The 16,493-nt window shown below is 41.2% G+C and overlaps 1 protein-coding gene across 6 annotated transcripts in view; it reads left to right on the top strand.

The window, feature by feature from the left end:
* Window positions 1-16,493, top strand: part of EEF2K (eukaryotic elongation factor 2 kinase) — a 36,628-nt gene that overhangs the window by 8,871 nt on the left and 11,264 nt on the right. For 5 of the 6 annotated variants that reach the window (XM_030001866.2, XM_030001868.2, XM_030001863.2 and 2 more), the window contains 9 exons: window positions 1,940-2,264; window positions 4,106-4,156; window positions 5,952-6,052; window positions 7,653-7,713; window positions 8,595-8,632; window positions 11,372-11,543; window positions 13,397-13,546; window positions 15,077-15,209; window positions 15,914-16,041. In XM_030001866.2, coding sequence (XP_029857726.1) covers window positions 2,019-2,264; window positions 4,106-4,156; window positions 5,952-6,052; window positions 7,653-7,713; window positions 8,595-8,632; window positions 11,372-11,543; window positions 13,397-13,546; window positions 15,077-15,209; window positions 15,914-16,041 — 1,080 coding nt within the window. In that variant the 5' untranslated portion in view covers window positions 1,940-2,018. The remainder of the gene's footprint in view (window positions 1-1,939; window positions 2,265-4,105; window positions 4,157-5,951; window positions 6,053-7,652; window positions 7,714-8,594; window positions 8,633-11,371; window positions 11,544-13,396; window positions 13,547-15,076; window positions 15,210-15,913; window positions 16,042-16,493) is intronic. The other variant, XM_030001867.2, reaches the window with a different exon arrangement.

Raw genomic sequence — 16,493 nt, 5'->3', positions numbered from 1 at the left:
AAGTGCAGGAGTATCCAGGAAATAGCCTGGCAGTGTGGAGAGGGAGCCTGAGCTCTGAGCAGACACCACACTGAATGGGAGGCAGGGGTGCTGACAGGTAGCACCAGTTTCCTACTCGGGCATATATCCCTAGCCTTCTGCTTGGCAGCATGTGTTATGTATGATGGACTAAAATGAGCCATTGCACAGAAGGAGCAATGTTACTCTACTCCAGGGGTGTCATGGCCATCTGCCCCCTTGTGTTTCAGAGGACTCCTTGCTGAAGCTGTGTTGAGGGGTGGAAGGGGGAGACTTTATAGGTCTAGAAACTGGCAGACTCTTCTCTCTGAAAGTCAGCGTTGGTTTCTTGCCGCCAGTGGCTCTGGACTGTGAAATGTGGAAGAATCGAAACTGTTTGCATCTGTATGGCTGGTAATGTGTGAAAGACACAATACTCACCTTCTGTAGCTTGGGCCTGTAGGAGTTTGTTTATATTTGAGTTCTGCTGAATCATCACAAACTGTTTCTTGGGTGGAGGCTGCTGGGCACATCCGTGTCATAAGATCTCCAGGACTGGAACCCAAGCTTCAGGAAAAATACTTCCATGATTCACCTGTCTTTTTTTTATAACATGGCTGTTGCAACAGTACAGTGTCTGTGCTCTGCCTCCCTGCAACTGGTGTCACTAATTTGGAAAAGCTACAGTAAGACAGGAGACTTTGCAGAGGTGCAGTTTTGATGCCCATATGGAACTCCCCATATTGTTTACACTAACATTGTTTAATGTGTCAGAAGGACTCAGTGAAATGTTTACCTGGAATGTCACCTTCTGGGCTTAGAAATGGTTGAGCAGATTTTAATAAAAACCCATGACCTGTCTGCCTCACACTGTTGCTTTTACTTTCAATTTGCTTTGTTTACTTTGGACCCAGGAGAAGCCAAACTCTACCTATTCTGTTCTTTTAGGATCCAGGAAGCTACTAAAAAGTTGAAATATCCAGTGACAAAATCAAACTTTCTAACCTCTTTGGAAAAGAACTATTAACCAGGGAGAAGATTTTTTTTCTTTTAAGCTCTATGCTTAAAAGAAAAAGCAAACACAGCTGAGAGGCTTGATGCTGTTGAGCAGACTGCCATATATGCTGTCTTTGGAGTTGGAGGAGGATTGTTTAGGTCATGCAAGACTAGTCCAAAGTGAAATCCCTCCACAGAGTATAAAAGACAGAAGGGTTGAGGTACCCCTTACACACACCTCCTCTTGTCTCTCTAGTCTACTAGTGAGTGCACTTGGGCAGCAGCAGTGGATTGGCAGGCCTCCTTTCTTGGCTTCTTTTGTACTTTGTCCTTCTGAGGATGTCCTGGGTAGCCCAGGCAACGTGCTTTGCGCTTTCAGCAGCATGCTTTGCGCTATGTACCATTGGCTGTATGTGTGCTAAAAGCCAAGTTAAATCTTGGCAGTGGAGGGACAATTTTCTATGTTGTCCCAGTAATACTCTCTAACTCCTTTGGCTATCAATTTGTATGCAATATCCTTGAGAAGACTTATGCTGAAAAAAATTGAAAACCTGACTGTAGTGTTCAAGGTGAAACTCCCTTGAGTTTCTAAGACCAGTGTTGTGAAACTCAGCATTTCAGATAAGGAAGAATAAAAACATTTGGGGGAGATAGGAGCATTAACAAATGTCAGCCTTAGGCAGCAGGTGGTGTTTGCAGTCCCTCAGATTTTATAGTGTTATTCTATACTTGGTTATCTTCTTTTCTCAGTCTTGTAGCAATTTAAAAACTGAGTGCCTTCTGGAAACCCAGATCTAGCACTGAGGTGTTCAAAGCCACATGAGGTACTGGGGGATCATTTTTATAGAGCCATATGCAAATGATTTTTTTCTGCCAGTGTGCTGACATCAGTTACATGCACCATTTGTTCTTTTAATAACAACCCTTTTTTTTTTCTCCCACTCAGCTTCTTCCCTCCATTTGCATGTGTGTTGGAATAGTGGCTGTTTTAATCATTGCAGGAGTTAAACTGACCTCCTGCAAACATGGCAGACGAGGACCTTATTTTTCGTATGGAAGGGATTGATAATGCTAGATCGACTACAGCGAACTCTGGAAATTATCTTGATGCTGACAGTGATGATGAAGACAATTATTTTATCTGTCCAATAACTGATGATCCAGTTTCCAGCAAGTCTGCCAGTATCAAAGTTGACAATTATTACAGCAACTTAGCAAAAACTGAACAGTACAGTTCAAGCTCCTCTCCTAGAAACTCTTTTAGCTTTAAGGTAAGTATTCGCTCCAGCCTTCAGTAAGGTTTTGGTTTTACTTAGTTGGCATGAGAGATTCTCTAACTGCTTCATTTCTTGTAACTAACACTTTTCAATAAAAAAACCACATCTGTTTCTTCCAGACCTGCAGTTAATTCCATTAAGCCAATAGTGTGACACTGCCATTGAATTGCTTACTGTCCCTTTTAGTTCAGTGGGAGATCTTCATCTACAAAGGCAGGAGATTCCAGGCAAACAATTCGCTGCCATTATCACCAAACCATTAAGAAAGCAATACGTTGACTGGGAGATTTAAAAGATGATACTTGTTGTAAGCTAAACTGGGGCCTAGCAGAAGATATTTTATTATGGATTTTGCTAAGGAGAGTTAACAATCCATAATATTTTTATTTGGACAAATAAAATTGTAAATTATAAAATTGTAATGATAGGTTTTCAGGTTATAGTTCCTTCTTAGGGACCTTTTAAGATGTTGACTCTTGTGCTTGGGCATGAAGTGTCACACTGGCAGTAGTTCCTGACAGTATACTCGAGCAGTGTCTGACCTTTTTAAAATGAACAGCAATCACAGCATTGCAGAGAGGTCAAAGGGGCCATAGTTGGTGCTTCCTTGGCAGTGTGTCCTGTTCCAGTCGGCTCCCTTTGCACAGATCAGGCCAGGCAAAGGGAGATGAACCCACAGGCAGTGGAGCCTCAAGAATGCAAGTGACATTCACTCTATAGGTTAGATATTCCAAATGTGTGCAATTTGTGGTAAACTGGCATGTCTCTTAGATTTTGTCTGGTCTAGGATTTAATGTGTTTTATTAACACATTTCTTGTTATAAATATTAACATATTACTTCTTTAATAGATACTTTAAAATCTTGGTTATGCCTAATGCATGCTTTATTCCTGGAGAGAGATCAGATGGTTTATTTCAGTCAGCTAACATATGAAGTAACACATTAAAAGTGAAACTGTCTTGTCTGCAGCAAGATTTTTACCAAGACTAGCTAATAGAAACATTAAAAGGTATACATTCTTAAGGAAGGTGAAGAATAAAAGTTTAATATAGATAAGGGGACAGATTTTAGTGTATGCTATGCTTAGCAAGTTCAGACCTAATAGGGAGCTTAGTCTTCATTTGTGTGTACATTTTAGAAGGTACGAAACACCTGCCTTGAAGTTTGCAGTGTGAGTTGAGTCATGTGGCCCAAGATAAAACTGATAAGGACTTAAGAAATTGCAATTATTTCCTCCTTCCTAAGCTATCATGTTGCTTCTGCAGAATCTATGTGCCCATGCTTTGGGCTCCACAATGTCTAGATTGGCATTTTAGCTCCTATCACAGGTAAAATGCATTGGGTTGAGATGTGGAGCAAGCAAGTCCCAATCTGCTGCTTAAACTGCAGAAATGGTGACTTCCAACACAGAGTGAAGCAGCCAGCCAGGACTGATAACATCTTAAACCACCACAGCCTGGTCTGATCAGTCTCCACCTCTGAGACCCCAAAGCTAATGGCAGTGTGGGCCATTGATAATGAAATGCAGAGGCAGATAGAAGTGTTACTACTAACTCTGCCTTTAAACAGGACTCAGCAATGTTTAATTAGCTCATTAATTGGCAAGACCCTTTTAATGCATGTTTTCTAATAAAAAAATTGCCAACTTACCTTAATACGTTTGTTCACAGACATTCTGAGAATTATCTTAAGTTAGGAATATAAATTGAAGAGTGGATTTTAACTGGAAATTTTTTTTTTTTTTAAATTAACAAAGAGAACAGAGACTCTTTGTCAATCATTTGTCTTATCACATGTATTTTCCTACTTTTATGTTTCTCATGCATCCTTTAGAATGACACACAGCATCGTTCTAAGCACGGCTCTGTGGTTGACCATAGTCGGGTAGGTTAAAAAGAAAATGTGAACACCATATCTAATAGATGTATTAAGACTTTTTTTTTTTTCCTTTTATGGCCTTTTTTTGTTCATTATTTTATTGTCTGGGAGAACTGCTTGCCTCAGCCCATAAAAGTCATCAAGTGAAAACTAAAAAAGATATCTGTTAAATGAAATAATACCCATCTTTTCTTTTCTACCCTGAAATATCACTTCTTTTAGAGCACATATCTGTAGTTGTTTCTTCACAGTATTTCCTACTGTGGACAAGAATAGAATGGATGCAAGACTTCTTCTTAGTCTGTGCAGCAGCCATATGCCTACAGCAGGAGAAAAATTGCACTGTCAGCACCATATCCATGAAGTCCAATTTCTGTTTGTTTAAAGATTAGAATACAGCTTTTGTACAAAGCACCTCACAAGATCAAGCACAAGTAATTAATTTTTTTAAATCATTACCTAGCATGGACACAGATCACCTTTTGGAGAGGGACTCTGCTCAAGAATGATTTGACATAGATAATTGACCAAGCAATTCTACTTGTTTCTGTCTCTCCCTGTTTCTTTCATGTATATTTACGTATGGAAGTTCGCAGGTCCATATGAAATGTGTATCATCGCATGATCTGAGACAACTTAATTTTCTTATGAAACCTGTAGGAAATCTTTCTCAGCATGTCTTTTAAACTTGTTTTATTTATTGTAGTATTGCGTTCATTTTGTGGTTTTATTGTCAGAAAGGGGAGCGTTTAAATTGTTTGCAAGGTATGCAGATTTACAGGTGAAATAAAAATAAACATGAGCAATTTAAAAGCTGAGCTGCTTCAAAAACTTCCTTGATGGCATTGCTGACACCAATTTATACTGTATTTTTTTACGTTTTGAATGAGATTTAAATTCCAAAGGAAAAAAAAAAACCCACAGTATTTTAAAAGTTACTGTTTCTGCATACTTGAGATTCAGTCAGAGAGGCAGTAACGAAATCTCAGACCTCAGCATTTCTTTACCGGCAGGGGTGCAGAATGGCCTTTTCTCCTGCTCACCATGCAGAAGGCCTTTGGCACATCACAGGATCATATCTCCAGTTCTGGAACAGTACAGTGTAAAAAGAGGGAGGTCAGAATGTTAAGAGAAAAGTATCCAAATTGGCCGGTAGAGAAAAACTGCTTATATTCCAGAAAACTCCTTTGATTTTTTTTTTTACTGTTGACTTGGTGGAGATTGAAATAGTTACTTGTCTGGAATTGTTATAATAATCAATTTTTACAACATTCTGATTTCTTCTTTCTTATGCTGAGCACAATTTGGGGGCCTTGGGGTTTACAGAACTTCTTTTCTTTGTCCATATTGCTCTATTGCTAATGGATTTTTTTATGCTTACACTGCCAGCATGTGCTGTTAGTTACAAAAAGTTAAAAATCAAAACAGTAAAAGTGAATTAATATCATCTAGGTGCGCCATCACTATTTGCAGTGTATGTTAGAGATATTTGCAAATTACAACAGGTTTTGCAAATTGTATTTGCTATGTACTAGACCAGATTCTGTTCTCAGTAACTTTACGGCAGTGCAAATTGAACCGAAACATGATGCTTTATTTTTCTGAACTGTTTCATTATACTTGAAGCTGTAAAATGTCAGAGTGGTCTTCTGTACTGCATGGTGCCTGCTCTGAATAGTGCTTTGAGGGGTTGTGTAGTTGCACATCTTTGTAGCACTGGGATCCTGATGTGCTCTAGAAAATGCCATTGTTGTGAGTTGCTGCTGATTATAACTAACCTGCCAGTTTGTAACTTCTGCAGGAAACCTGGAAACATGCTATTCAGAAAGCTAAGCACATGCCTGATCCATGGGCAGAATTTCATCTTGAGGACATTGAGACGGAACAAGCCACTCGTTACAGGTCTGTGGGTTTTTCTGCTTTTAATGCTGATGTTAAACAGAATGTGCTGGTTTATGCAAGGGCTGTGTTTGTATAGTGCAGAATGTGTGTAATTATATGGCTGAAGAACTTTCAATAATGCCCAAAGTGAGTGTGTCTTAACTGAACCTCCCAGGAATACTTAAATACTGCACATCATCAAAAAAGAAACCTTTCAGCAAACCAGTGTCACACTCTTTCTCTCTCTCACACCTAAGTAGTATCTATGAGTTTCACCATGTAAACAGGAAACAAGGCTGAAAAGCATTTTCTAGTTGATTTATTAATGCTGTAAACTTAATCTAATAAGGAAATGAATCCAAGTAAAGGGGCAGCATACTTAGTTTAAACAATTTAGGAAAAAAAAAAGCAACGTAACACTCTGTGCCTTTCCCAAAATAGCAGTTTCACTGTTGCCTGTCCATGCAGTATTGCTGCATGTGGCTGGAATTTAAATCCTTATAAAGCCCAGAATAGCTCAGCATGGTGTACGTGCTGAAACTGAGTTTGGCCCTTAAACTATTCTCAGTGCTTTAGCACAGGCTTTGCCAAAACATTTACCCTACTGACAGAGGTTTCTGGGTGGAAGGGGTAGGAGTTAGAGGCTAGTTAATTACCACTTAGCATCATTGTTTGGGGAGGCCTCCCTTCCAGTCATATAACACTGTCACGCAGTGCTCTTCTTCCCCAAAGACTGCATCCGTCCCTGGTCAGCCACACAGTCCTGAAATAGTTTGCATATTTTAAAATACAAATAAGTGATAATATTGGTTTAGGGCTACTCGGATACTGTATTAGAAAGAGATGGCTCTGATATTCCTATTTCCACCTCTTTTTGTCTGCTGCAAACTGGGGTGATGCAGAATATATAAGGGGGTATATAGGGTGTCTGCATGCATGAACTACTTGGTGCAAGTTGGGGGAATCAGGCTGGAAACAATCATGTGTTGGTGACTCAACTGCTGCGGTTCTCAATTTGGCTTTTACTTGTGTTGGGAGTTAAGGGGGTGGGGAGAAACCACAGTCATACTATTTGTATTATGATAGGGTTGTGCAGAGACTTGCTCTTCCCTTGATGCAGTGTTAGGCAGTTCTTGGCCCTGCTGCTTTTCACAGCCACAGCTGGTGCTGTGTTCTGCTGACATCCTCCACAGCCCTGCGGTAGATCCCCAGCTAGAACCAGGTTTTTGCAAGCTCAGGGTTGCGGGAGACCACCTGTCCAGTGTGTAGGGCTTGGTAAGGCCCTTTCTGCCCCCAGTGTGCTGCCTAGGCATGACAGAGGAGATCTAACATCAAAGCAGATAAAGCCTAATTTGTAGTGTTGCAAAAACTCAGCTTCTGTAGTGGAATCTGTTCATTGTCACTAGGATTCAGTGTCTCTTCAAAGAGCTATACATGTTTATTCTTTCCCACCTCAAGTAAGGATGGCAGGAGTGTGGTGGGAAGAGTAGAAGTTTTTTTGTTGGAATGGCAGCAGCACTTTTTAGCAGTCACTTAGAGATACGGAAGGATAGGCGCTGGGGATGGGAGAATTTGGGTTGCTTCTGCATTTTTCTGAGAGGCACATCTCCTGATTTTGCAGGTACAATGCAGTTACTGGGGACTGGGTTGAAGATGAAGTCCTCATCAAGATGGCTTCACAAGTAAGATCACACTGTCCTTCATGTTAGCAGCCAAATTTGTCATTTCCTTCCTGTTAACTGAATAGTAGCAGCAAGATGTTTTCCTCATGTAGAAGTTTTGAAGTCTCAATGTCATTCTTTTCTCTTACCTCTCTTTTTTTCTCGGCTCATCCATTATGTTTTGGTGTCCCAACAGCCTTTCTCCCCAGAGTAGAGTAGAACATGGAGTCAGCCCTTCCCCATTAGCCACATGAGGCATTTGTTCCTTTTCCAGTGATCTCCCTCCCATTTCCTGCTGGCCTCATCTCCCTGCCTGGCAATAGTCCTACTATTTTGTGTGTTTCCAAACAATTTTTGCTCTTAGTATGAAAACAGACTGAATTTTTGGTATGTGAGGGTACAAGCTACTGTTGCTTCCCAGTTAAATCATGGGATTTGTGGTGCATTGGAGTCGCCTTGCTCTGTGCTGGTGACGTAGTATCTGGCATCTGGGGAGGTGATGCTCTGTTTGGCACATCCTGTATGGAAGCCTAAACGTGGAAAGCATGAGGTCTGCAAAGCCAGCTTTTCTAGACAGTCACAACAGAGCTGACTCCAAACTGGAGAGGTAATTTAAATAGCTTCTTTAAAAGACACATCATGTCTGCTCCATGGGATATTGGGGGGGGGGGGGGGGGGGGGCGGGTGCCCTTATTCCCTCTGTCTTTTCCCCAGATTCCTACTTACACTGCCAGTGGGTTTTCACTTTTCTTTGAGGAGATAGATATTGTATAGAGCCTGCTTGAGAACTGCTTTCTGCAGGATATAAAGGGGGAACACATGGTTGTGTCTCTTACTGGTTAGAAATTAACTTTGTGGAAATGGCAATGCTGGGTTTTTGTTTTTTCTTTTCTTTTCCCTAGCCTTTTGGCCGTGGAGCAATGCGAGAGTGTTTCAGAACGTAAGTATCTGCTGGCTTTATCTTTGTTGGCCTCCATGCAGTATTTTCTTCTGTGGTGACTGGAATTTCACTTAGGTATGGTGGAAATTGTGTGAAGTGCAGCTCCCCGTTAGCTCCTTGCTGTACCTTTCTAAAAGGCATAGCTGAGGGGTTTATTCCTGTTTGTGTGACTCTAGCTGCAGCACAGTGAGTGAGCTTCATTGAAAAAGCAGAACATTCTCTTAAGGGAAGGACAAGCAAATGTGATGCAGGTATCCAGGGAGCTTGCTTTGGAAATTCAAGCCGTTGCTTGTACTGGAACTGCAGTGGCATGGATAACGTGCAATCGTGTCCAGTTCCAGGAAGTGTAATCAGCCTGTCAATTAGCAATTCATAAATTTATGCTATTTCCACCATCTCTTGGAGGCAAAATACTCATAAAAGTACAGAAGCAGCTGCTTTGTTTCTGTGTTCCTGGTGTGCTAAAATATCTTTGAATTTGATATGAGGCTATAGGTGTGTGCAGCCTGAAGGCCAACTTGAGGCCTATAGTTAGGCAGAGAAGAGGGGAAAGAATAGTTATATGGTGCAGTCTTAACTCTGAAAGCCTCCCTCAGTGAAGAAGCTTGTAGTCCCAGCGTTTACTTTGGATCACGTGTACCAGAGTCATCCTGTTCAGAGTAAGGCAGAGCTTGAACACTAACAGTTACTCTTTCCAGAGGGGTAAAATGTGGGGGAAGACAGAGGAGGAACTTGTCTTTCCTCGGAGAGTGTTAGCAAATATGGTTGCGGACATCAGCATCTAGCTATAAATCAGTTCATGCTAGGAAAGTACCCCACCCTTTCCAGGCTCTGGAAATGAATGTTTCCTGGAAAATGTACATGTGTGTGTTTAAGGGTTGCGCCTTCTTTCCAGCTGTGGAATCCAAAGAAATTGCATTTCATCTCTGGTTTCACTTCTGGCTAGAGAGAAACTCCTGCGTGACAGAAACATGATGTTTTGAACTCCAGCAAAAAAGAGGAGAAGTAACCCCTCAGTCCTCCAGTTTGGCATTGTTTCAGTATTAGTTGGTGCTGGTGGCTCTGTTCTTGCAAAGCCAGATAGATACAGCAGTGAATGAAGCCTAGGAAGTAACAAATCTTAGCCTGCTGACATTGCTTTTAGCTCTTGTTACTTACCAAATTCCCCTTTACACAATATCTTGAGTAGTGCCATAAACAGAAATTTATGTTTCCAACTTTGTCTTAACCTCTTGTACAAAGAAAGCATAACTTGTATGTCAGCTTCCTGCTGCTGGATTTTCCATAACTCTCAGTGGTGCACTGGTATTTCCCATCTGGAGTACTCTCTTCTAGATTTTTTGCAACTCTGCAAGTCTTTAGTCATGACAGTGTGACAGCATTAGCTGCGCTTGGCTCAGTGAACTTCAGAGAGTATTGGCTTTAGAAGAGCATATGAGCTGGCTTGTTTTATGCAGAGAGATGGGTTTCTTCAGAGAACTGGAAAGGTTTCAAATCCTGGCTGAAATTCTTACCTCACTTGCTTGTTCCTTCTTTCCAAGGCCTCTGTTGTAGCGACTGCCTGCCCATCCCTGCAGGACGACAGACAATCTGAAGTTACTTTGCCTTTAGAGTGTGCCCTGTACCAAGACCTCTGCACCAAGGTCTTGGGAGGGAGAGAGGAAAGGAAGGAGGGGGAGGGGTTGAGAGTTTGAGTGCTGCTCCTAGCTTCTCAAAATGTACAATTTGCCATGGCACCAAGAAAGGCTCAGAGAACCATTTTTTGTTACTAAGCAGAGTACAAGAAGTGGATGCCATGCCTTACTCTAGATACTCTTCTTCATACTCTTCATCCTGCTTCAGACTGGCTTGGCATTGCTGGGGTCTCCAGCAATACCACTGCTGCCACAGCAGGGGGGTTTTATACCTTTTTGCTATCTTCTCTGTTGAATTAAGTTCTCAGGAGGGGGAGGGAGGGGGGAAGAAGTGCTTTCCCCCTTGTGTCCCAGTAAATGGATGAGGCTGCTCTAGGAAAGAAGACTGTGTCTGCTTTGGAATTCTTGATAACAATGTGGGTTTTTTTCCCATTTGACTTGAATGTTGGCATCTTCTGCAACCACTGGGTACCTGCTTAATCCATTTGTTGGCAGCCAGCAGATCCTCTGTTGTCAAGGTCCTTTTTTTCTTTTTTTCCCCACTTTTGAGAGGGATCTGTGGATTAAAGATTTGCACATCAACAAAAGCTAAAAGCTACATCATAAGAACTGTCAGGTGCAGTTTTCCTTCTGGGAACATGGAGGATACTGAGTAGTCACCCCTGTGTGTTGAGAAGGCATTCGTTTGCTCCTATCATCGGAGAGGGTTTTCTTCTCATTTCATGTTTGAAAAGCCACTCACTGTTAATTTCTGCAGAAAATAATTGTTGACATTAAGTCAGGGCATTGAAGTGGCACCAACCCTTCATACTCTGGGTTTGAGGGGAGCAAGGAGGGAAAGGAAATGAGAAAATGAGGAAGTTCAGAGTAGAATTAGCTGCAGTCAAACCAAACAGGCACTTCAGCACATCCCAGCCATTCATATGGGATGTTGCTTTTTCCCTTGCCCCCTACCTATGCTTTGCTTTCCAGCTAGAATATCTGGTAAATGACTGATGATAATGCTGATCTCAGGGCCTGACTATGTCTATGCAGGCAAAGAAATGGGAAAGATTGAACTAAAATTCTTGGTTTTCCTTTCACCAGCAATTGATTTGTCTTTCAGGAAAAAGCTGTCCAACTTCTTACACACACAGAACTGGAAAGGTGCCTATAACTATGTTGCCAAGCAATACATAGAGAGTGTGGGCAGGGATGTGTATTTTGAGGATGTCCGACTTCAGATGGAAGCAAAACTCTGGGGAGAAGAGTACAACCGGCACAAGCCACCTAAACAGGTATATTCAAAGATCTTGTTAAGCAAAAAATGCGGTCTTGCTCTCCTGTTAGATTAGTTTTCAGATTAATTTAGAGGGAATTACTTGTTCACATTCCATTTAATTTAATTGCTTACATAGGTTGTCCTGCCCTACTGTGTTTTCCATTAAATGATAGCTGATTTTTAATGAAGAAAATGCAGAAATTGCTTTATATTTCCAGAATTAGGGCCTGTGTGTTTGTGACTGTTCTCAGCTGTTGACTGAAGATCAAAATAAAATGGTGCTTGTATTGCTCTTGTTGATATTTGCCCAGCTGCTTTTGAGATAACCAGAGATGTAACAGAATTTATTGCCAGCAATAGTCTTAGCAAGCACTTAACTGTTAGTGTTCCAGGAAAGTAGATGCTTCAATCTTGTAAACCTATCTAAACACCTAACTAGCACTGATTTTTAAGAAGAGCTGGAAACCTGAATAACTTTATGAAGCTATTCAAATACAGATTTCTGAGGAGTGGTTGAGAACTTTCCAAAAAATGAAGGAACTCTGGCTTTGTTTCCTTTAGGTGTCTCAGTGATACTAGCATATTCTGTTAAGTGCAAAGTGTTAAGACATACGAAACTCCCAGGTGGGTGGAATATCAGACTAGGCTCAGGATATCAAGAGAAGTTCCCATCCTCTGCGCTAGGGATGTGCATAAACACGTAAGATTCAGGAAGAGGTGGTTCTACTGCTTTGCTGGCTGTATTTCGGGTTCTGGGGTCCATCCTAAACATTTTGTACAGCCAGCATAGCTTTGTGCTTTTCCATGCTGGTAAGTTGGATAGCTGCTGGTCAAAGCTGGCCGTTGCATCCTGGACAAAAACACCTCCTGCAGGAAGCAGCTTGTTAAAAGACAAGAAACTGAAGTGCAAGGATGAAGGACTGCAACTGTCATTCACTCCCAGCTACTGTCATTCAATCCCAGCTAATAGCTCCTCTTTGTTGAGTGTTTCCACAGTATGTATCAATGAAACTGTCATGTCCCTTTAATCTGCAGCTGGTACTGAATGCCTGTGTGTTAACTATGACTTCAAATGAGTGGAAAAGGTGGCTTGTAGGAAGGGTGCTGTACATGCACTGTGGTATCTTGGTTCCTGCTCTTAGTTCTACCACAGACTGTGTGTGACATGATAAGATGCTTGGGTCAAGTCGTATGCCTCAGTGTGGGGGCCTTAACAATTTAATAGCCAAAATGAGTGGTTTTGAATATGTGGACTATGTGCATTGCCTGCCATATGAGGATTAGTTAATAACTACCTGTCTCACAACAGCAAGGTGAAGTATAAAGTGAAGTGCACAGAGAGGAATATAGAAATCTAGAAGTTTTAAATGCCATGTGAGGGAAAAGATGTAAGCAAAGTGGGAGTTGTGATGGTTTCTCCTTCAGGATTGTGTCTGGGACAGAGGGAGGAGGTGATGCAGGGTGCAGAAATACCTGACTGGTAGATGTCTTCAGTCCTTCTCTGAAAAGGCATTTCTTCAAGTTCTGCAGTAGTTAACTGTATGTTTTGCTCTCTGGGTATAGGCTCTTTGCGGTGTACTCTTAAGGTACCCACAAAAATAAAACAGAAAGCCAACACTTACTAAGAATTTTTCAGAGGGATTTGTTGCAGAAGTGAGCTGTTTTGAAGTGACTGTTTTTAATTTATGGAATTCCTCCAATAACCTAAGAAGCACGTGACTCTTCCCACACCTCCTTGCTAAACAAACAGATCTTTGCAATTGTTCAGCTTCTTTCATTGAGGAAATTTTCACAGCTGGCGGATTCACACACACTTTGATCTGAAGACAGTATTCTGTTAGTCATTGTTTATCTTCTTTCACTCCCCAGGTGGATATAGTACAGACCTGTATTATTGAAATGAAGAACAGACCTGGAAAGCCTCTCTTTCATCTGGAACATTATATTGAGGGCAAATACATCAAATACAACTCAAATTCTGGATTTGTGCGAGATGATAACATTCGTCTTACTCCGCAGGTGAGGCTTTATTTAATGCTTTCCATAGAGTCTGCTGCAGGGAATTTCTTGGCTCTATCCAGAGGTCTTGCATTACTGCCAAGAAGGGAAACTGCAGGCTTTCCAGTACAATGCCAAATTAATTTCTCTTTTTGCGGTATGTCTGCCCCTTACTTGGGGCCTGCTCTTTCAAGCGCTGAGTGCTTCTTTATTGCATTTCAGTGTCTGTTGATTTTAGTTGAGTTGAACATGGTTAATACTCTTTGGAAACTTAAGCCCTTTGACTAATTATAATTGCAGGCATTGACCTATTTCAAACTCTCTTCAAATTAAGGCGGGGAGAGACATCTCTCGTACTATGTACTAAATAGTCTTCTGGTGCCTCATGTAATATACAAAAGGAGGTGGCAGATATCCAATTCATGTAAATAAAAAATCTAGTCCATTTGCATATAAGAATCTGGTTTTTTTTCAGCTACAACCTCTGAATAGGGGAATCTGAGACTGCATATAGAAATACAAATAGAGATATCAAGTGATTCCTGGATCTCATAAAAGAACTTTAAATACTGGCAAAAAAATGCAAAGTGATCAGTGTAGCAAAGGAATGTTTTACTGGGGCTTGAGGGTTTTGTTCTTTTCATCACCCCCCCCCCCCCCCCCCCCCTATTTTTAAGGTGTTTGTCTTGATGCTTAATGTAAGCAGAGGGTTTATGTTCTAGGCTGTCTTTTGTACACTGAATCAGTGCTGTGCTTTCACAGGTTAGGAACAAAATGTTCTATGAGATTTGCTGCAGTTAAAATGTTTGTCTATCACCACCAGTCACCTCCCCCAGGCCTGGCAGTGTTTTTTTGGAGACCTTCCCAGAAGATTCCTCATGTCTGAGCTGTATGCCAAAGAGAAGGGCTTTTTATACCCGATTCTTGAAACGTTGCATATAAAGAGCACAAATGTACATTTCATTATCTGATATATGAATGTAGAGCTAGATCAGCTGTTCAGGGGCACCTCCCAGAAGGCATAGTAGGGAAAGGAGAATTTTTGAGGATGCCTACTTCCCTTCCCCCATCCCCAAAATGTGGCGGAGCTTTGCCTGTTGGCAGAAGGAAGCAGTGTCCCAGGGTTGCAGAGCTTGGAGATCCACAGGCACAGCCAGGATGTTTATGCAGAAGTTATTCTGCACTGGCTTCAGAGCTGACTGTTGTTCCTTCTGCGGGGCGTCTCCCCACTTCTTAAGGTGAAGACTGTAGTGGAAAGCAGGATCTCCAGTACAGGAAGGAAGAATAAAGCAATCTCCTCTCTCCTGCATGTTCCCACTGCTGCTTTTCACCCTACCTCTTTTAGCCCATCTCTGAGTGGGGGCAGGTTGGAGGAGTGATCTGCTGCATGCTTTTAGTCTCTCATTGCTTTCATCATGATGTTTATACCAGTTATTTTTGACCGACAGGGTTATCAGGCTTCTTTGTGCATTTATAAGGGGTGAATATGTGTTGCTGTTTTCAGTAGATCAAGGAAGAGTCTTCTCAGATATCTTCTATGGTTCTTCCCAGGCCTTTAGTCACTTCACCTTTGAGCGCTCAGGACACCAACTCATTATTGTTGATATCCAGGGAGTTGGAGATCTTTACACGGACCCTCAGATCCACACAGAGAACGGCACAGATTTTGGAGATGGCAACCTAGGTAAAATCAATGATCCTGTTTCACATGCTAATGGATGCTTATTTTCTCTTCCCAGCTGAGTAGCCACTACACTGAGTGAGCAGGCACATTTCTGAGGGTCTTGCAAACAGCTGGGGAAGTTGTGTTGTAAGGAGTCCCTGAACAGGGCAACTGTCATGCAAGGGCAGATTTAAAATGAGAGCTGATCTTGGCTTGTGTCTCGTGGCCTACTCTTAAACCAAACAAGTCATGAAATTAAGTAGCTTCCTACAATGTGAGAGCAATAATCATGGCCTTTAATTTCCTTGCCACATTACAGGAATGGATACAGCTGAATGTGGAGAGATAAGCCTTGCATATTTTTAAAGCTCTGAGTGTCCAGACATGAAGTTGTTCATAGGACACATCAAGTTTTGTAAGCAGGATCAAATTTAGGCATGTTTCTCAATGATGCAAATTAATTTATTATTATTATCCTGTGCCTACATAGCTTTTGAAGATTTTTGCAGACTTTCTTTCCCTTTCTCTGCAAGAGACTGAAAAGCCCTTACAGGTGTTAAAATAAAATGGAAGTGGGTTGAGCTGTGTGTGCTACAAAGCACTTTCTCTCTTTCTTTCTCTTTTGACTTCTTAGAAAATGCTTTGGGACTTCTGGTTTTAATAAGTAAACCGTCATATAAACTTTGAGTAAACCCTTTCTTCACTTTTTTTTTTTATTGTCGTAGGTGTTCGAGGCATGGCCTTGTTCTTTCATTCTCATTTCTGCAATAAGATTTGCAAAAGCATGGGACTTGCACCTTTTGATCTTTCATCCAAAGAGAAGGATGCCTTGGATTGTAATAAAAAATTGCTTGTAAGTGCTTCATGAAAAAAGTGTAACTAAGCAGTATAGCTGGCTTATTCTAACTTTAAAAGCCCTGTAAATAAAACTGAAGTATGCTGTTTACATGGCAAATAGAACCACCTTAATCACTAATGTTGCAGTTTAAAATACAGCAGTTTAAAGCTGACTTATCCATACTTGTCTCTGAATTAATGCTGTAGCTTTAATTAATAGGGAACCTTGTAACACATGTATATTTAGGACCAAGTATATCTTTGAATGCTGAAATCATTAGTAAGTGTCATATCTCACAAAGCTAATTTGGGGAGAAAAAAAGAACAGAACCGCTCGTCTTCAACTGATATTAGTGGGAATGGGACTTGATAAAACACTTTGAATGAAATTCAGTCAGAACTCTCTCTGACTTTAACAATGCCAGGACTTGATATTTTGTTGGGGTGTAGAACTTTTCAAAGCAAATA

The sequence above is a fragment of the Aquila chrysaetos genome, chromosome 25 (genome assembly GCF_900496995.4).
Source record: "Aquila chrysaetos chrysaetos chromosome 25, bAquChr1.4, whole genome shotgun sequence".
NCBI classification, from domain to species: Eukaryota; Metazoa; Chordata; class Aves; order Accipitriformes; family Accipitridae; genus Aquila; species Aquila chrysaetos.
The sequence above is the reverse complement of the archived record's forward strand: the minus strand, read 5'-3'. Positions and strand labels throughout refer to the sequence as shown.